Source organism: Erpetoichthys calabaricus, chromosome 1 (assembly GCF_900747795.2).
Source record: "Erpetoichthys calabaricus chromosome 1, fErpCal1.3, whole genome shotgun sequence".
Taxonomy (NCBI): Eukaryota; Metazoa; Chordata; class Cladistia; order Polypteriformes; family Polypteridae; genus Erpetoichthys; species Erpetoichthys calabaricus.
Window position 1 is genome coordinate 317218722 of NC_041394.2, and position 21874 is coordinate 317240595.

Genomic DNA, 21874 nt, shown 5'->3' on the forward strand with positions numbered 1-21874 from the left:
TGACCTGAAAGCAGGAGGCGGAGCTGGAGGTAGCAGAGTTAAAGATGCTAAGATTTGTATTGGGTGTGACAAGGATGGATAGGATTAGAAATGAGTACATTAGAGAGTCAGCTCAAGTTGGGTGGTTGGGAGACAAAGTCAGAGAGGTGAGATTGCATTGGTTTGGACATGTTCAGAGGAGAGATGCTGAGTATATTTGGAGAAGGATGTTAAGGATAGAGCTGCCAGGCAAGAGGAAAAGAGAAAGACCTAAGAGAAGGTTTATGGATGTGGAGAGAGAGGACATGCAGGTGATGGGTGTGACAGAACAAGATGCAGAGGACTGAAAGATATGGAAAAAGATCATCCTTTGTGGCAATCCCTAATGGGACTAGCCCAAAGAGAAGGAAGTTGTTGTATTTTTTTATTGTACCTATATATTTGTGTATTTATGGAAATTGTACAGCGTTTTGGTCAACTTCTGTTGTTTTAAATGTGCTCTATAAATAAAATTGACTTGACTTAATTTGTGTTTGGACATGGTATATACTAATCACTGTTTTAACATTCTCAGTGATCACCTTCATCCCATGTTAAAACCCTAGTTATTTCTATCCCCGTTACCACGGCAGATGTTAATCAACTTTTTCAGTAAGTTGAGTTTGTTATTAAAAATAATGATGCTGAATCCTTCTTATAGCATTCCAGAAACTGTAAGATTCAATTCTATGGCACAAGAAAGCTGCTGTGGGGAAGCACTAGGACTCACACCGAAGGTTCCCCCTTGTTGAGCAATACCTGAACATAATGAATGTCGAGACTATAATACATGCTGTGATATACAGGCTTGAATAAAAGTAATCAGGGGGCTCCAATTTTATAAGGTCTTTCAGTTTTAGGTGTTTCATTGTAGTGTGGTTGTACGTCTGACTATGCCAGAACTGCGCCTCTTTCAGTTTGTTTGTGTCTGAGTATGGAGTTATTTATATCACAGGATTCCAAAATGAAAACAAAAACTTGGCTGTATTTTCCCTGTTTTTCTATATCACAGTCCACATTTTTTTGTTGTTGTTATTACACTCAAGTCTCAGTGATAAAACAAGCAGGTGCTGTGCTAATAAAATGTTACACAACTATATGAACTGTAGGGTTTTGTTGCCATATACTGTACTAGACACTATTCTGCATTTACTGCCACTACTTTACAAATTAGAAACTGTCAGTCTTTTCTCTTGCCCATAACTTAATGTTTTTTTTTTTTTCAAGAGTGGGTCTCCTTTATCACCTATGTCTAACATAAATGCTTGACTTTGTATTCTAATAAAATCAGAACATGCCCAAAGAGGTTCATTATAATTCTAAAATTTTTCAACTCTGTTTATTCAACTCCTACATAATGGCAGCTAGAGCCTATCAAGGCAGTATCGAACTCAAGGTAAGTAGCAACCCTGACAGGTTTTAGGTCTGTTTTTAGGCCAAATTGTAAAAAAAAAACCTATAGCCACACTCATAAAGGGCCAATTTAGAATGTCATTTTAGCCCAACCAAGCACTTCTTTAAGGAGGAGGAAACCACATGCAACCAAAGGGAGAAGATATGAACTCCACACAAATTATAATCAGGCTTGTGATGTGTACACAGAAGCCTAGGTGAGTGAGACCACTGTCCTGCCCCTTTAGCATCATTCACTATCCAAGATACACAGTCATTTATAGAAGCTATTAAAAAGGTTAATAGGCTGTTAGGCAATGTAGTCCAATGTGTAGAGTATACTTGAGCGATACAACACCCTGGTGAGGCTTGAACTGGAGTGTTGTGTACAGTCCGGGTGTCTAGGCTGATTCAGTACTGAGAAGTACAAGCCATGACTAGAGATTGAGGGAGTTGAACATTTTCAGTTTAAGCAATCAGAGATTAGGAGGTGACATGACTGAAGTGTTTAAAAATTGCAAAAAGAATTGCTGTATATACTCGCGTATAATTCAGCAGTTTTTAACATGTAATCTAACATTTTATTTGATTTCTTAATTGCATAAGCCCATAAATTATTTTCAGAGGCTATTCTCTGTAAGACAGTTTCTCCCATCTTATACTTAAAAATAATGTTCCTTTTGCCTTCATGTACTATTTTGCATTTTTCTCCTTTAAACCGCATTTTCCAAGTGATTGTCCGGTTCAGAAGATATTCCAGGTCTTTTTGAAATGTTTTTGTAGCACTCTCAGGATCTACCATCCCTCCCTTAACTGACATCAATGATTCCAGTTGAACGGTGATAGTTGGTAAGTTACTACCTTGTTAGTAACTGCCAACAAAAAGGAAAACCCAATGAAGCCTGCATTAGAAACGTGCAAAATAAATAAAAACGGGACATTGGAGTAATAATGCTCTGTGTTTGGCAGCCTGTTATCAGAACTCCACTTCCCTGTTCCTCCAAGTCACATGCTGTTTAAACTGGGATGTGGTCTTTGCCCTCTGATACTCTACAAACCTGTGCAGTGATGCTTATAGCTTTGCACTAAATGATTCCACACCTGAACAAGGGCAGAAAACCTCGGAGCTCTGGCCAAAGACTGACATGTCTTCAGCTCCAGACACCTCCTCTCAGTTGCTGCAAACAAGGTTAAGGCTACATGCAGTATTTTCGTATGAATGAAATTATACACAGGCTAATAGGTTTGTTTATATAGGTAAATAAAACAGATAGAACCATGAACAGACAAAGGCACAATAATGTCTTAAGGAAAAACAAATGTTGCAGCACAAAATATTTTGTCTTATATTTTTTATGTTACTTCTCTCTTTACATTCATTATATCTCCTTTTTAGGCTGTTGAACTTATCAGTTGATGATTAAACCAAAACAGTTTTTTTTATATTCAGAAGTATGATTCGCATATGAGTGTGCAGCACCACCTACACATAATTCTATAAATATCAGGGAAGTGAGTTTTTCTTATATTTTAAGCTAAATGTGTGCAATTGTTACATTTGGTATTCTCCAGAAAGGAAAAGCATTTTTAATTTTAAGATTGATTTGATGGAGTCTTGTTAAGCTAATCTATTTAGGTTACCTAATATAAAAATTTGTGCAGGTTGGGTTAACTGACAATTTTCATCCAAAGTGAAGGTGTGCATGGGTGTGTGTGTGAATGCCCTCTCTGATGGACCTGCGTCCGGTCCAGGGTTGTTTCCTGCCTTGTGCTCAGTGCTGCTGGAATAGACTCTGTAGCCCCACAGCCCTGAATTGGATTATATGGGTCGGAGAATGTTATGTTGTATTTGCCAATGAATGCGTTACAGTTGGAATTTATCAATAGTTGGGGTTCAGCTAGTTAGGTGTGATTAGGGGCATCCAGAATTAGCGCTATAGCCTGTCAGTGTTAAGATGAGCGACATAATATATAAATGTCTGGCATTGCACAAGGTTAATACTCTAGGTGGTTCGATCTTTTCTGCATAAATGGATATGTACTGTTGCAAAGATACATTTCAACTATACAGAGCGACTACAACATGAAATCTTAATTTATTGCTGAATGTGGATATTTGTTATTAAGTAACAGAGAAAACTGTAAATTGAAAATAAATTATTCACTTTTGCTATAAAATGGATCAAAAGCCGTTACATTTCTTTAGAAGTTGCATAGATTCACCCCTATGTGTTGAAAATGTTTCCTGTGAGTTCAAGTTAAAAGGTAATGATCTCTGGAAGGTCCCACAATTGGCTTAGTACAGCATGTTATAACAACCCCATCATGGTGACTGATAGAAGAAGCACCAATCAGTACAGGATGTTACAGTACCAAAACCCTGCAAATCCTCCAGGCAGCACAGTGGAGCAGTGTCAGGTGCTGCTGCCTTACAGGTTCTCATTTTAGCCAGGTTAATATCTTTGTAGAATATTCATATATTTTCTTCAGACATTTACTTCTTGCCATCATATCCTGAATATGTGTAAGTTAGGTTGGTTAGTAACTCTAAAATGGCTTAGTATGAGTGAGTGGCAGTTCATTCAAAGCTGGTTGGTTACTGTCTTGTCTGTAATAAAGCCAGCATGGGTACAGACCTCTGTCACACCTATATTGACATAATCAACAAAAATAAATGAATGGAGAAAAGCTAGCACCACGCAAGTCTTTAAAGGAAGCACATTTGTAGCTAGGTTTACAACTAAGAAGATACTATTATGATATACATTCAGATGACTGTCAAATGATTTTTAAAGCACCTCCTCTGATACAGTATGCAGTCCAGACTATGTGTATTGTCCTCTGCATTTTTGCCTGATTCCCCTTTCACCTTTGGCTAATTCTGTCTTCAAAGCCCTGGGTGTCACTCTCCTTAGACAGTCAACTCCAGCACTGATTATGTCGCTCAGCTTATTCTTGTTGCCCCCAGAATTCCCCCATGCCCCATAGCAGGTCAGGAATTAGAAGGTATGTATGCTTTCCATTTGAAGGTTTACAATAATTCTGTTATTATGTAGGATATATGAGTTTATCTCGGTCTCCTTGGAAACCAACATTTCTGAGTTTTTCTGTAAACTTATTCAGCATTTTCTTCAGATTTCAAACTGCTGTCCAGTGAAGTTCCCCGGTGCTGAAATCTGCTGACCCTTTTCTGTTCCTTACCACTCAGGACTACGGATGTTGTGGGATTCCCGCTAAAGACAATGAATAGTACTTTTCCCAATTAGATATATAGGAAATGTTTGACCAGAACACACTAGTCAGCCCAACCTAACTTTTAAAAATACTGTCAAGATTTGAGGGTCCCAGCATGACTTGGTAGTTATTTTATTTGCCCACGTTGTTCTTTTTTTATGGATTTCAGAGTTTTTTGGGTTTTTTTTAACAGTATTAGTACATTATGAATACTAGTGAGCACAACACAACATTTAAGGACTTTTCCTTTAATAAACTTAGATTCTATGGCCTCAGTTAGCTTCATCTTTCTATCACACCTCACTCACTGCTATACATCCAATCAAAGTTTTCTGTGTTGTTGGAAAAATGTTTGTCATAAAGTTTGAAAAATGTTTTGTCCATTGTATTTTTGATAATATCTTGTCCTGTCAGATCCGAGAGACTCAGCCAGGCCCATCTCAAGTTTCAAGTTTGAAATACTTTCTGCAGTTTCTCCTTATTCGTTTATTTGACCCATTGCAATCCCTTCAGATTGTGTTTGCATTGTCCATTTTATTTGTGTTGTAAAGCTCGGGTTTAAGTTTGAATAACACTCCGTTTTGGCTCTAAAGGTATCAGAGAGGAGACAGCAATGGATGCAGACCGTCCATTGATTGATTGTAACAAATGCCTTCCGGTTTTTCCCCTGCCTCTTGTCATCCTCCTGTAATAAAAGTTCCCCTCCTGTGTTGCCTTTAAAATATGGATCATGATGAACAGGAATGTGAAGTCCCTGAATATAATCTTGGGGGTGCCATAAGTAACATTTGCCATCATGTCTGTGTTTTAGTAATACAGGATGCCCCACAGTATCTGGCGGCCCAAAATTTTATTTGAGGCAAACGGATCTGGCGTGATACTTCTTTGGCTGCTGCACACGTTTGGTCTTTAAAAGGCACAGAAGAGCACCAGTTTCTGTTATATAAATACAAGTCTTGACTCTCATGTCTTAGTCAATATATATGCTAAAGGTCCATGAAAGTTAATATATTTACTTTTACCTCACTAAAGTACCAAATGCCCGCTGGAGCCTTTATATTCTTATAGGAAACTGTATTTGGCGTTAAGCCCGTACATTTTATTTCTCATTGCCTTACATTTGCAAAAGAAATTGTGATGGGTGAGATGGTCTTGTAGAACTCATGGTGCACATAATTATGAATATCATTTCCATCCTCAAGGTATTTTCACTGCTGCTGACGATTCTGAATGAGACAATGTGTGATATTTATTAATATTTCTAAATTAAACTCACTGTTTCACACAGAGTAACTCAGCTTACAATTCAATTGTGGATCCTTCTTTAATCTATGATTTCTTGGCAAAATAGTAAAAACAAGTTATGCAGTGACAAACGTACAGTCACAATTTACTAGGATTGTTCACAACTTTTGTGTAACCTTGTATTGTACTCCACATAGCATGCCATCCAATGCGGCACCCTTCTTATCTTTTTCTATTTATTCTAAAATGTTTTTATTATAGTTTTATTCATTTATTTTAGCATCATCAGTCCACCACAGATTGCTAGTGGTGTGACCTACGCATGTGTACACTCTATACTGTATATGCCCAACCTACAGGAATGTCTGAACTCCCTACTTCTGACATCTCACTTTGCCAATTTCCTGCATTCTTATCAGTTCTAATTGCCTCTGGGAGAAACATGAGCTTGATGTTGACTTGTTACAAAAAATATTCAAGATGGCATTTGTGGTTGATTTGTTAATTTTATTTTAAAAAATAAGTTACTTCTGAATTGTCTTACTGGGAGCTGCCCCTTTGAAGAACAATCACATGAAAGTTTCCATTAGAAATCTCACATATTCCATCAGGGCGTATGGTCACAATTAGTTTCTCTGGCAGCTTCTTTTTGGGACTTTGGGTCTTTTTTCTGTCCTGACTTCTACTCGGTCTGATGGTTTTGATTTTGCTGCTGATCTTTATGAGCTATGCTGTTTTGACATCAGCTTCTATATGTCCAGACTACTCTCCCTATCCTCCCATCAGCCCCTGAAACTGAAATGGTTAAGACAGTTTTATTTTGCTTTTGTGGCCGCTCTAATAAGGTATACCTTCTACTGCCAAGTCCCTGTTATGTAAATATATTTCCATAAATGTATAATTGGAAATAAGAAGGTGAATAAATTTACCAGCCTATAATATGTTAAGTCATTTTGATTATTGGTCAATCAATTAGAGCAATACTAAGATAAACGGGATGCAAACAAGGCATAACTGACACTCCTACCCTTGAATAACAGGAGCAGAAGACTCGTACATCAGATGTTTGTGGTCCTGCTGCTACTACGAAATGGAGGGGATTGAAACTGCTGTTATGGATGTGAACAGAAGGTCATGCCCAGTGGTTCAGTGATTTCAGGAGTCTTTAAGTGTTTATGAGTTGACGTTTATTTACTGTAATACTCACTGGCCACGTATTGGTCTCGCCTCTTCCTGTACACACAAACCAAAGTTACTGCCTGTGTCTTTGCCCAATTAGCTTCATTCATTATTATCTAAACAACAGAAAGTCAATCATTTATTCCTGTGGGTTATCACTTCTGCACTAAGCTAATTCAGTAATAGATACTAGTGCCACAATGCATCGTCGTCTTTGTTTAAGCCCATCCTGCACCCTTCCTCCCAGTGCCTCTTGAATCTGTTCTCTTATAGTTTGATGTCAAGTCTTTCATGGGGTGCTACATTATTAAATGAGGGTCTACTGCTTTGGTACCAGTATGGAAGTGAAATCCAATGTGAAATCCCTTTCTAATCAAGCGATGACTACCTCCTGTCACAATGACTTCTACTTATTTTTAACTTAATACAGTACAAGTTCGGCTAATTGGCCTATAGTTACACAAGTCAGAATGATCACCATTTCTGTATAACAGTTATAGAGATTCATAACTTTTAAGAATTTTCCTAGTTTATGGTGACCTCTCTTTCAGGTCTCGGGGTGCATTTTGTTTGGTTTTCTGCCTTTTTAGTGTTTAGTCTTTTATCATTTCCAAATTATTCATAGTTAACTAAATGTTCCCTAACATGCATTAAAACATAAGAAAGGTCCAAAGTAAAACTCTTTGCTATGTCTGTTGCAGCTTATCATGTTGTCCCCAAGCTATTTTAGTACGTGGGTTGAGTGGTGGCTCTGAGGTAGGGATCTGCGCTGGCAATCGGAAGGTTGCCGGTTCAAATCCCATAAATGCCAAAAGTGACTCCACTCCATTGGGCCCCTGAGCAAGACCCTTAACCTGCAATTGCTCCATCCTGGGTATGACGTTAATCTGCATGGAGGCCCTCCAACCTGCAGGGAAAAACCTGGGGGTTGGTGGCAGAACTGGCACTCCGGCCACCATAAAATCCTCTCAGTATTGCACTCCATATGAACTAGTGTGGTGCTAAGGTGTCACCCATCATGTGGCTGCACTTGGGTCCTAATCTGGGACCTTGAGTTGGTTTGTCATGTGGTGGGTGAGGTAATGTGCTGTATCAGCACCTGCTCCTAACCTCCTCTCTCTATTTTAGTACACTTCACCATCTTTTTCATTTAATAACTTTCTTATGCCCAACAATTCCAATTCAGGATTGGGAGACAGAAGGTTTACCAAAAGCAAAAGACATAAAGAAGATACTAGCCATGTATTTATTTATTTACTTGGTGACTGTTGTGTAATTACAATATCCTTATTATTGTGGTCAACCAATACTTTGTATTAATCAACTACTATGTACTTTCTTTTTTTTTTTTTTGACTGATGTTAAGACATTTGCAGACTTGAAGTTTGAGTTTCTGTTTAATATTATTGTGTGTTACACCAGGTTATATTGTGTTACCTCATAGAGCACACCTTTTGATGGCACTTACTTTAAAATACGTAAAAAATATTTCTTTAATATGTCCCCTTTCCAAATGCTTCATGCTATGTGTGTTAATTGTTCCTAGTCAAAGTCAAAGTGAAATATAAACAGAAAGTCCTGAGAGGCAGTATGTAATATGACAAACGTGCAAACAGAACAGCAGTAAGTGGAGTGGATCGATGCGTGAGTGCTCTGCATCGCCTTCAGACATGACCAGCATCTGGAGCATGGATAGGATATCACTGCGGGTTTTCATTTCACTCTCAAAACTGGATTTTCAGGGTGCTGTTTGCATAAATGTATAATTGGAAATAAGAAGGTGTATAAATTTACCAGCCCATAATATGTTAAGTCATTTTGATTATTGGTCAATCAATTAGAGCAATACTAAGATAAATGGGATGAAGATAAGGCATAACTTGACACTCCTACCCTTGAATAACAGGAGCAGAAGACTTGCACATCAGATGTTTGTGGTCATTCTGCTACTAAAAAATGGAAAGGATTGAAACTGCTGTTATGGATGTGAACAGAAGGCCGTGCCCAGTGGTTCAGTGATTTCAGGAGTCTCTCAGGGCCAGTGTGGCCAGAAGTCTAAGACCTTATTAAAACAGGTCTGAGGATTACAAATTGATTTTACCAAAGCAGCCATTTTAGTTATTGAGTTGTTTGAGGGAGTCTTGGCAAAGGGAAGCCACTAAGGCCAGAATTGTAGAGAAAAGCAATAGATTGTAGATTGGGAAGGTAAGAGAGAATGTTGGCTGGTGTGTTTTCTGATGAAACACATCACCACTCACCAGTACTAAAGGGACAGAAGCCAGTGTTTAATGTGGTCCAGCGAGACAGCAAGCTTTTTGTTTTCTTTCTATGCTTATTTGTAGTTTATTTCCCGCCATGATTTCTCAATTAATAAATCATTTTTTAATAATCAGGGCAAACTGATCTATGGTTAACACGCCATCCTTTTAGTGTGCCTCACTGATAATCGCATATGAAGCTGATGTGTTGTTCATTTCTATTCTTCAGGGACCACCTCCTCCCGCAGTGGATTCCTCTACTTGTGGAATGTCCTCTAATCACGCGGATGTATGAAGAACAAGCTCTCCTGAGAGACCGCATGGCTGTGAACTCTGTCATCCGAGTTCTGCAAACAGTCCAGGAGTTCAGCATCACTTTGGAATCATCTCTGGTCAAAGGCATCGATCTGTAGCCTTCATTCTTCACACCCACTGAATCAGACCTTATAATTCGGCACACTTTGCTGCTGCTTGTTCAACACTGGAAGCCAAATGAGTGGAAAACTGGGGAGATAAAACATATAAGACTATAAAAAAGATGTTGGTAGACAGAGAAATAAAGCCTTGTGGCGTAATCAGGAAGTGTGATGTACAAATTGATTACAGTATTATGCAGCTTGTTATTAGGATATATGATATTTAGTAATATAGAATATTTTTCATGTGCTAGATGTGTGTAAATACTTTTCAGGGTAAAAAAAAAATATTAGAATGCAAAAACTAAATGAAAACACTCTTGTATATTTTGTTGATGATCTGCTTAATACATTAATTGAAACTGAAATCTTTGACTGCATCTGAAAGGCATGGTCTTTGACATATCTAACTACAGCAGTATTTTTTCTCAAACAGAATGAAGGATTTTTTTTATATATTTATTGATATTTTTTAATTCTTCTGTGAAGCCTCTCATTGCTGTCTCCTTCAGGGATGGTTTCAGGAATTGCCTTCGTTTGTCATTCTTTTTTTTTTGAGGAAGTCAGTTGTGTTGCTACTGTACTCCTAAATCTTGTCCACCAAAACTCCGATTGAGTTCATAGAGAATTCAAGCCACATGCTGCCCGCCCTGTCATTGTCACCGAGCGTATCGGAGGAAAGTGTGCTTCAGGCTGGAGCTGCTTTCCTTGTCTTTCAGTGTGGGCAGATTTTGTTCTCCTTCAACACATGGATCAGCTTGCATTTCACTGTTTTGACATTTGAAGAAATCGGCAGCCCGTACTCCTGTTACTAATGGTTTCTTTTGAGTTGGAAGAATTGATTTGTATGGAATATATTGCAAGTAATGTATTGGGCTTCCTCTATTATGCAACTTAAGAAACTATGGCCCTGTGACTGTACCAGGTGACAGAAAATGTAATCATGCGTGTGTGTGTAGTAAGATGATAATGCCATACTGCATTTACGATCGTGGTATCCTGAAATGAATAATTCAGTCTCACAGGATGCTTCTATTGATTTATACACATTCTTTACGTTTGCTGTTTAAATGTGTGTTTTCCCTTCACTGAAGTATACCTGTGGTATTCTAGTCTCTGCTTCTCCAAATTATGAAAATCAGCGTTCAAAAAATGAGTTCAATCCATCACCACACACATCATTTTTTTGTGGTGTCTTAAGGAATTGACAATTCCTGTATTATTGTTTTGGAAGACGGTTATCCCATAATAAGCTTGATGGTCCTCATTCGCATATCAAGCATCTAGAATACATGTTAATAGTCAGCACTTTCTTGTGTTAGCCTGCATTTCAGTCTTTAAATTAATAAACGAAGAGCTGGGCTTTTTTAAAAATGTATATAGCATTTTTTTATTTATATCGTTTAGTTGCATTCTATGGAGATAGCAGATTGACAGATGCTTACACGGAGATACATTAATGTGCAGGCTTCAGCAACATGTTAAGGAAACTGACAAGTGTTTTGCACATTTTTTTTAAACAGATGCTGCTGTTATTGTCTGCTAATGGACCTTCTACTCTCACTAGCAATAACTTGGATATTGCAATACTTTTTTTTTTTAGTTTTAGACTGAATCTTAGAGGTAATGGTCCTTTAGGTTTTTGGGAACATGTCTTGAAGAACATGTTCCTAATTTAAAATAAAAGAAGTATGATTATGGTGAAATTCCAAGACAAGAAAAAAAATCTACTACAGTATGAGAAAAATATTAAGGAGACATTTATTCAACTTTTTTGTTTGTTTCCGGGTTTTCCCAGATTGCACGTTGTGAGGCACATTGAATATGCAGTGTCTGTTCAGTAATTTGTCTTTATGTCTTTGTTATGGTTAAATGCATTTCATTAAAAATGCTTTATTCATTATTTCTGTGTTATTTCTGTGACAGCATGTCAGAAATGATCTAATCACGTGTCTATTTCAGAGAAGCATGCGGCCTTGTTGAACTCCAGGATCTCCCTGTGTCTGTGTGATTTTTTTTCAAGGATCTTTGGATTTCTAGTCAGTTCTGAATAATACACAAGTTGCTGACTCTACATCTCCTGTTTCTGTGTATATAACTGTGTCCTGTGATCAGCTGCCATCCCAACTTGCAACCATCTTTAAATTCCCCCTGTAACAGTTGAGGTTGTTATTGACCTCTTCGAACCCTCAGGTTACCACACTAAACACCAGGTAAAAGTCCAAGACTTTTTATTTTTATGATAAAAATGTGCCCTAAGCACCCTCCACTCCACACTATACATACAATAATCAATAATCCAACACAATAACCACTCCTCCTCTCCCAGACACTTCACCACCCTTCCTCTCAGCTCAGCTCAGCGTCTGGGCTTTCCCAGAGTCCTTTTATACCCCCTGACCCGGAGGTGATTCCTGTCCAACAATCCCCAAGTCCTCATTTATTCCGGGTCAGAGTAAAAGTCCTTTTCTTCAACCCGGAAGCACGTCGTTCCTTCTGGTCATGTGATCATGACGCACTTCCGGGTTATAGGGCACGTAAGAGTCTGATAGCCTCCCTATAGCGACTTCCGGTGGTCCCCAAGGTATCCAGCAGGGTTGTGTATACAAACTACAAGGTCCATAAGGCTCTGCTGGAATTCGGGGAAACTCCATGCTGTTGGGAGGGCTCCGCCTGGCGGCCTGGAGGTGTGGGCCGGAATATTTAGCCGGCCATCCATCACACCCCCTATGCTGCTGGTATAGGGTAGGCTTTCCAAATAATCAGACTCATGAAATGAAAGATAATGCAGTAGAAACATGTCCATTTAAAAAAAAAAAAAAAAAAAGGTTTAAATCACATCATATATGTAAGTGTCACTCATGTCCTAATGTAGCATCATCTTTACCTTGATAAAATGCGGATCTGAATGAAAAATACCAGCACAACATGTATACACAAAATATCCTTTAAAACATCCTTTAAAATGGTCTTCTTTGTATAATGGAAACAACATTTCAATGTACAGATTAAAATGTATCTAACTTAGTGAGGGTTCATGTTGATTTTAGGTAAAATGGCACTTGCCAGTATTTTCAGTTGAATGTGCCTTTAAAGTACCTTTATAGATGAGAAGTTTGTTATTTGAAGAAGTAAGGACTCCAATTAAGCCTCTTATGAGTGTTTATTTACTAGAGGACTGCTAATATTGGTGATGCTCTTCTATTGTAAGAAAATTAGGTTGGTAGTTCACATGCAAGAACGCAGGCCTGTTGTGGGTGCAGCAAAGGCACTTTCCTAATGGACAGCAACAGCTATAGTTAGGTCTCTTGTGTCTCCAGTCTGTGGTGAGGCTTGGTCCACAAGGATTTGAGATCCATTTTAGCTAGACTGCAGACCATGGCAGGTGAACCCTATTTCAGATACTCTTTAGTAAATGAATTGTGAATTATTGGTATTGGAAACCAAGCCCCATTTTTCACGTGTATGTCAGGTATGTCAGCTTATGACTTCAGTAACGATACCAGCTTTCAGAACTCAGTACTGGAACCGAAACAGTTCCAAAGCAAATAACTTTCTACAGGTTGTTATTTTTTCCCTTGACCTGCTTGCCCTCCCAGTATTCAATTTTATATATTACCATAAAGGATACTAAGGTAATCAGGTAATTTGGTGGTATTTCTGGTGAGAGCCTCACCTTGTCCTTAATGTTTTTCTCCCCAACACCCACAGGCTTCACCTTACCTGACCAAATTAAGGCAAGTACTACGCATCCCATAGTTGTACTACAATAACTGATGATTTATGGCTCCAGGACCACATAGTCAGTTCCATCCAGAATGTGGCAGCCCTCCTCATCTCTTTACACTTGTATGCAGTGATTGCTTACATCAAAACCAAAGTGTTGATTTTGACCAACTGCTTCACTGGAAGACTTCGTTGTGTGTTCTCCAAGACTGCCATCTTATTGTATACTGTATACTGTATGTTAACAGACAGGTAAGTACAGTTGGACTTATCTGGTCATCTGATGTTGCAATTACTGTGGGACTGCTAATCTCCTGCTGAACATTTCTCAGCCCTACCATTGCATCACATCTAGAATGACCAAATTCACATCCAGCTTTCCAAAAGTATTGTATTAAAACTTTGACATGGAGATGACTTTAATCTGGAGTCCATATTAGAGTCATCTCCATGTCAAAAGTTTTAATATGGACATTTGATTCTTTGCTATAAACTGCTGAATTCCTAGTAAGTTTATATACTTGTTACAATCACCTGTAATCTGCCTTTAAATTAACTATTTAGGTAACATGTTCCTTTGTTTACTTGCAAGCACAGAATAATTTCATTACAGAGGCTATGCTATGCACACCATTCATATTTGCCTTCATGTACTAAAAATACAAAGTGCCTAAACTCGAGGGTTCCCACCTTTACATCTGTTATGAAATCTGCTCCATTGTAGTTCACAGTCACAGGGGCTAAAGCCTACTCTGGCAGGTTTGGGCGCATGGAAGGAACCAACCTTAAAAGGGTGCTACTCCATTTTAGGACATTCTAACACACTCAGTCACTCTCACTCATACTGTTAACAGCATGAAGTTGGTATGGCTGAATGACCAGTTCTCTTCAAAATTGTTTAAATATTCTAATTAATCTAAACTACAAGTTTAAACATAAATATTGAGAAAATTATTTCAAGTTTCACATTCAATCATTAATCAGTTCCAATATGTAAGCCACATGCACACTATATATATAATACATTATGTAGAATATTCCTAGAAGTAAATATGTAAATAATATTACACTGGATTTTCAATTCCTGGCCTCGAAGAGCCTAAAAGCCTATAGCCTTTCCACGTTATTTCAAGTTCTGCTCTTAGTATGTCACTGCAAAGTTTAGCACAGCTAACTTTACAAGAACACATAAAGTAAGCCAAGTGCTATTCATCATTGTGTCTGTGGAAGTTACTTTCACTTTTAAGGGGAACTCCTAATTTTAACTGAAAGAGATTACCTCATTATTATTACAGTAACAAGTGTCAATTACTGCGGTGGGTTGGCACCCTGCCTGGAATTGTTTCCAGCCTTGTGCCCTGTGTTGGCTGGGATTGGCTCCAGCAGACCCCCCGTGACCCTGTGTTCGGATTCAGCGGGTTGGAAAATGGATGGATGGAAGTGTCAATTATAGTATGAAGGAGCCATTTTCTTCTCTTTCTCAAGCTCACTTTACTTTGGGTTAGACTCTGATTGCTGCTTAGCAGTTATTAATAAATACCATGTAGTGAGGTGCCTGGTCAGAATCAGGACTTAATGGAGAAGAGAGTGTTACTGTGCAAGGGCATTACAATAATAAAGAAACTTACAGTGGCAATGGCAGCGTAAGTCACCATGGGCGTGTGACTACACAGGCACGACGCGCAGTGCTGCGCGTCCTGTTTTTGGTAAGTGTGTTTTGGAAACACACAAAAATAACCCAATAGCAAAAGGGGTGGGCAATAGATTAATAAAAGTCCCTCTGGTTGACAAGTGATCAGGTAAAATATACATATGTTTCTCTGCTGTTTATTATGGAGGACAAGGCACCTGGAGACGAGTAGGAATGCCTGTATTTTGAATAATTAGTTGAAGTGTCAGGAAAATAGGGGATACCTGCAGATGCCAGGAGAAGGCCGCAGAACGTCTTGACAACAAATGTGCTTCAGAGAACTGAAGTTATTCCACTGCAAGTTTTAAAGCCATGCAGCCAATGGTCCACTGAGGTGTGGGAGTTGGAGTTTCAGAAAATATGTGGTGGCAATCACAGGAGGAAAATGAACCACAATAAGACAGAGAGACATCGTTAGCAAGCCATCTCACAGATAGGAAGCTGCTCCAAGTGCTTGTAATAATACAACAGTAATATATATACATGAGGGGTGTTCAGTTATAAACTGGAATTTTCATGCTCTGCTCTTTTACAACGTGCAAGGCAGACCTGACTCATTGGACAAACACATCCATGTTTGAACTTGTCTTTGATAGTGATAGCTGCTCCCACCCTCTTCCTGTCAGTTGTACACAGTAGTGTTACACAGCAAATTACTATTACATTTTTGACAAATGAAGGAGTCATTCTATCTCAGATTTATTCGAGACTTAAAATCAGTTTGGGAATGAATGCCTCTCTCAGTCTAGAGTGCATTATTGGTGCAATTCATTCAGAGAGGGAGCATCATCTCTTCAGTCCACTTAAGGAATTGTTAGGAGGGAAGAAATTCAAGCCGAATGAGGAGGTTATTGACGCTGTGCAAGAATGGGTCAACATGCAGTCAAAAGACTTCTGCTCTTCTGGGATTAAGACGCTTCCAGAGCGCTGGAACAAGTGTATCGCAGTGGCAGGAGACTATATAGAAAAATAGTGTGTAAGTCATTCATTGTATTCAATAAATAAAGTGCAACTCATAAATTCCTATTTATACTTGAACGCCCTGTGTGTGTGTGTGTGTGTACAGTTGGGGTCAAAAGTTTCGAGAATGACACAAGTATTGGTTTTCACAAAGTTTGCTGTTTCAGTGTTTTTTGATCTTTTTGTCAGATGTTTCTGTTTATACTGAAGTATAATTACAAGCATTTCGTAAGTTTCAAAGGCTTTTATTGTTAAGTTGCATTAAGTTTAGGAAAAAAAGCCAAGCAAAATGACACCTTTTATTGGCTAACTAAAAAGATTACAATATGCAAGCTTTCGAGGCAACTCAGGCCCCTTCTTCAGGCAAGATGTAATCAGTCTAATTAAGTTTAGGCAAAGAGTCAATATTTGCTGTGCTGGCCCTTCTTATTTAAGACCTCTGCAATTCGCCCTGCCATGCTGTCAAACTACTTCTGTGCCAAATCCTGACTGATGGCAGCCCATTCTTGCATAATCAATGCTTGAAGTTTATCAGAATTTGTTTTTGTTTCTCCACCCACCTTTTTTGGATTGACCACAAGTTCTCAATAGGATTAAAGTCTGGGGAATTTCCTGACCATGGACCCAAAATTTGGATGTTTTGTTCCCTGAACCATTTAACTATCATTTTTGCCTTGTGGCTCAGTTCTCCCTTATGCTGGAAAAGGCATTGTTCGTCACCAAACAGTTCTTGGATGGTTGGTAGAAGTTGCTCTCTGATGATGTTTTGGTATCCTTCTTTATTCATGGCTCATGTTCTTAGGCAAAATAGTGAGCGAGCCCACTTCCTTGGCTGAGAAGCAGCCCCACACATGAATGGTCTCAGGATGCTTTACTTGTTTGCATGACACAGGACTGATGGTAGTGCTCCACCTTTTCTTCTCCGGACAATCTTTTTCTGGATGCCCCAAACAATCGGAAAGGGGGTTCATCAGAGAAAATGACTTTACCCCAGTCCTCAGCAGACCAATCCCTGTGCCTTTTGCAGAATATCTGTCTGTCCCTGATGATTTTCTTGGAAAGAAGTAGCTTCTTTGCTACCCTTCTTGACATTAGGGCCATCCTCCAAAAGTGTTCACCTCACTGCGTGCGGATGCCCTCACACCTGCCTGCTGCCATTCCTGAGCAACCTCTGCACTGGTGGTGCCCCAATCCCTTATCTGAATCAACTTTAGGAGACAGTCCTGGAGCTTAATGGACTTTCTTGGGTGCCCTGAAGCCTTCTTCACAATTGTACTTCTCTCCTTGAAGTTCTTGATGATCCGATAAGTGGTTAATTTAGGTGCAATCTTACTAGCAGCAATATTTTTGCCTATGAAGCCCTTTTTGTGCAAAGCAATGATGACTGCATGTGTTTACTTGCTGAAATGCAGTGGAAAATTGGTTTTTTGGGATTAAGTTCATTTTCATGGCAAAGAGGGATTTTAAATTGATTACAATTCATCTGATCCCTCTTCATAACATTCTGGAGTACAGTATATGCAAATTGCCATCATAAAAAACTGAGGCAGCAAAATTTGTGAAAATTAATATTTGGGGTATCTGATGACGTTGGCATTCTGGGCAGGAATAACAAAATCGTCTGACCTCTTTTATTCCAGGCCAAAAGAATATGAGCTTAATCCTCGCCAATGTTTGTTCGGCACCTAAGTGGGCACCCAGGAGGTAGGCGTGTGCCAGCTCACAGACCTCCCGCTGCTAGGTTTGTGAGACAAGCAACAATGTCCGGACCTCGCCCTCATGCTCCGCTATACGTTATGACAGATTTTAGTGCAATGTAGGGTCCTAGTGGTGTGGGATTACTTGCGGGTTGTCTATCAATGGAAACGACTGCATTTCTGCCAAACTTCAGGGAATCATTATTCCACTGTTCTTGTCTAAAGGACGCAGGCGTAGACCTGAACTGGAAGTCTAATGCTGACAAAGGATTGGTGCTGCCGCCAGGAGGTGGGTTCTCAGCTCCACAGCCATCTCACAGGGTTACTTCTGGGTTGAGGTCTGGAGAGGACAGCTCAGCCTCCAGGGATTCAGCGTCATCATCAGTTGCCGGAAGACACAGCGTGGGGGCAGCTGGGACAGCTACAGGCCTATCCATTATGAGATCCAAGTTATTTCTAGGAGTGGTGAGTTCCTTACCACTTTTATTCTCAGACTAGTCTTGTCCTAATATAACCGGATAGGGAGCCTCGGGTAGCACTGCAACCAATAATTTTTTGGGGCTGCCCTCCCAGGTTCTAAAACATTTGGTGGACTTATAATATCTGGTATCACCATATATACAAGTCACACTCGTTTTGGTTTTCAAAAACTGTCGCGGTAAGACAAACATGGCGAGCAACAATAGAGATGTTACTCCCGGAATCCAACATCACCACCACCTTTTGTCCATTCACTAACACCACTCCTGTATAAGGGACTGATAGGGGATTAGACAGTGCACAATACCTCTCTCCTTTTACCCAGGTGCAGTCCATCAGCTCAGCGGTGAGGGGACATTCGGTGATGATGTGTCCCCAGCTTCCCACAATTGAAACAGCTTGAAATGTGAGAAGACCATTCTGACCCCCCAATCGGTTGACTGCCAGGTGACTTTCATCGAGGAGAAGAAGGCGGGGCCCTCCACACTCACACACCAGCCTTGGGCATATCTTACATCCGCTTAGCTAGCGAACAAGAGAACTACTTAACGGATTTAGATTGGGCTTTTTTTCTAGAATATCCCTGAACATTCCAGTTGATTTTGCGACTTCTCTCACTGCGCTATGAATCATAGTTCACTTGCAGGAGCGATATATTCACGCTAATCTGAAACAGAGGCTGTGGGCCGAGGGAAGCGTGACATCAGGAGTAGGGAGCCGGGCAGGGCTCTCCTTGCTGGCCTGTTTCATTTCTACATGAACAAAGCCCACCCCTTTTGCTATTGGGTTATTTTTGTGTGTTTCCAAAACACGCTTACGAAAAACAGGACTCGCAGCACTGCAAGTCGTGCCTCTATTGTGCTATTTTATTTACATTTTTTTCTTGTATATTTCATTGTAATAATCACAAGTTTGTAAAGTATGCTTTGAACATGCTCATAATGCTAATAGACTATACACTAAAGACAAAATGATCAGTGCTAGACTGGTGTACAATTTAAGGTTGCTTTGTCGCTTTTTGCCATTAATGATGTATTAGGCTCTGGCTCAAAGTGAACCTGATCAGGATAAGCAAATTCACAAAATGGGTGGATGGCAGGTGGAAAACCATCACATTTTCTTAGGTATTTTTAATTTTAGGCACTTATTTAATTTTATTTTAACATATTCTCTATATGTAGGAGGTTAAGACAATCATTACAGTACACAATTGCCTAATGTTGTTTTTTTTTTTATTGGTAGAAGGCCTGTCTGTCAGGAGTGATAGGTGTTGGACTTGAGGCCTCATATCTATAAGGCTCCATTGGCAGATGCTGCTGCTAAGAAACCAATGGAGATCAAAGAGCAATTGCAGGAATAGATGATTTTACATGTGTTTTGTATTTTATCTATACTCTGTTATTACAGTAATAGAACAATACAAAATGTACAGTGATCCAAAATCATGTTTGTGTTACATGATTTTGGAATAAATTTTGACAAAGCTATTTAATATTCACTTATTTTGAGGTTCACACTTTTATTATGCAACCTTATATGTAGTTATAATGTGATTACCAAATCATATTATGTGATATCATCTACTGTTAAATTCTGGATTTGTTCTGTTCTGTATATTGTATTGTATTGACCCCCTTCTTTTTGACACCCACTGCCTACTGAAAAGGGGTCTCTTTTTGAACTGTCTTTCCAAGGTTTCTTCCATTTTTTCCCTACAAGGGTTTTTTTGGGAGTTTTTCCCTTGTCTTCTTAGAGAGTCAAGGCTGGGGGGCTGTCAAAAGGCAGGGCCTGTTAAAGCCCATTGCAGCACTTCTTATGTGATTTTGGGCTATACAAAAATAAATTGTATTGTATTGTATTAAAGCTGCATGGAAATAAAAATGTGTGCAAAATTTGTTCAATTTATTGATACCATCCTACTTTAACATCCCTAGTGCAGGTTTTCATTTATCACAATAATGTGTTCAAGGTATTAGGGAAAGTGTTCTTTATTTAGTATGCATAATCAATTAGATTAATAGATGTAAAATGATTTAGTAATTATTTTTATTATTTTAATCTATTTTGAAATTTTTAAACAGCATCTGTTAAAGCATTTTTTTTCTTTTTAATCTTATCATCTTGACATAACTACCAAAGAAAGATATATATATATATATGCCTTTTCTCTTCTGCACCAAATGTCCAATACTAGCAGCCGGAAAATTACAAGCACATATATGTGTATGTATGTATATATATTGTCGTACATGGCTGGGGGGTCAGACCCGGCCGGGATGTTTGGAAGGACTAGGTGGTGGCATATTTGTCCTCCGGGCCACAAGGGGGCAACCGCCCTGGAGCAGAAGAGGCCCACGGAAGGAGAGCAGGGAGGCTCAATACTATTGGGGCCTCTGGTCACTGCCAGGGGGCGCCTCGAGCCTCATGGAGCCCGGGACTTATTTACTTCCGCCACAACCATGGAGGACGATCCTTCCAGGGTCACCCGGAATGCTTCTGGGTGCTCTCCTGATGCTTCCGCCACACCAGGACGTGACGTCAGGTAGAGCACCTGGAGCTCATCCGGGTGAGGATAAAGGGGGCCGCCTCCCTCCTGTCAGTGAGTTGGAGTCGGGAGCAGGAGCAGGAAGCTCCTGGAAAGAGAAACTAGGTGGCCCAGGGACAAGGAGAGAGAAGGCCCAGGAGAAGGGAGACTGGGGCTAGAAGCACTGTGGGAGTTGTGCGGGACTGACTTGTGTGTTGTGGAGAAGAGAAAATAAAGGTATTTGGATAAAGATGTGGTCTCCAACTGGTGGTGACCGGACAATTATCACAATATATATACAGTTAGGTCCATAAATATTTGGACAGAGACAACTTTTTTCTAATTTTGGTTCTGTACATTACCACAATGAATTTAATTGAAACAACTCAGATGCAGTTGAAGTGCAGACTTTCAGCTTTAATTCAGTGGGGTGAACAAAACGATTGCATAAAAATGTGAGGCAACTAAAGCATTTTTTTAACACAATCCCTTCATTTCAAGGGCTCAGAAGTAATTGGACAGTTGACTCAAAGGCTATTTCATGGGCAGGTGTGGGCAAGTCCGTCGTTATGTCATTATCAATTAAGCAGATAAAAGGCCTGGAGTTGATTTGAGGTGTGGTGTTTGCATGCGGAAGATTTTGCTGTGAACAGACAACATGCGGTCAAAGGAGCTCTCCATGCAGGTGAAAGAAGCCATCCTTAAGCTGCGAAAACAGACAAAACCCATCCGAGAAATTGCTATAATATTACGAGTGGCAAAATCTACAGTTTGGTACATCCTGAGAAAGAAAGCAAGCACTGATTGAACTCAGCAATGCAAAAAGACCTGGACGTCCACGGAAGACAACAGTGGTGGATGATCGCAGAATCATTTCCATGGTGAAGAGAAACCCCTTCACAACAGCCAACCAAGTGAACAACACTCTCCAGGGGGTAGGTGTATCGATATCCAAGTCTACCAGAAAGAGAAGACTGCATGAAAGTAAATACAGAGAGTGCACTGCAAGGTGCAAGCCACTCATAAGCCTCAAGAATAGAAAGGCTAGATTGGAC

The 21874-nt window shown here is 39.6% G+C and overlaps 1 protein-coding gene across 6 annotated transcripts in view; it reads left to right on the forward strand.

Moving 5' to 3' along the window:
* dennd5b (DENN/MADD domain containing 5B) overlaps positions 1-11645 on the forward strand; it is a 323422-nt gene extending 311777 nt beyond the window's left edge. For all 6 annotated transcript variants that reach the window (XM_051928951.1, XM_028817827.2, XM_028817798.2 and 3 more), the window contains one exon: positions 9556-11645. In XM_051928951.1, coding sequence (XP_051784911.1) covers positions 9556-9739 — 184 coding nt within the window. In that variant the 3' untranslated portion in view covers positions 9740-11645. The remainder of the gene's footprint in view (positions 1-9555) is intronic.
* Positions 11646-21874: the final 10229 nt, after the last annotated feature.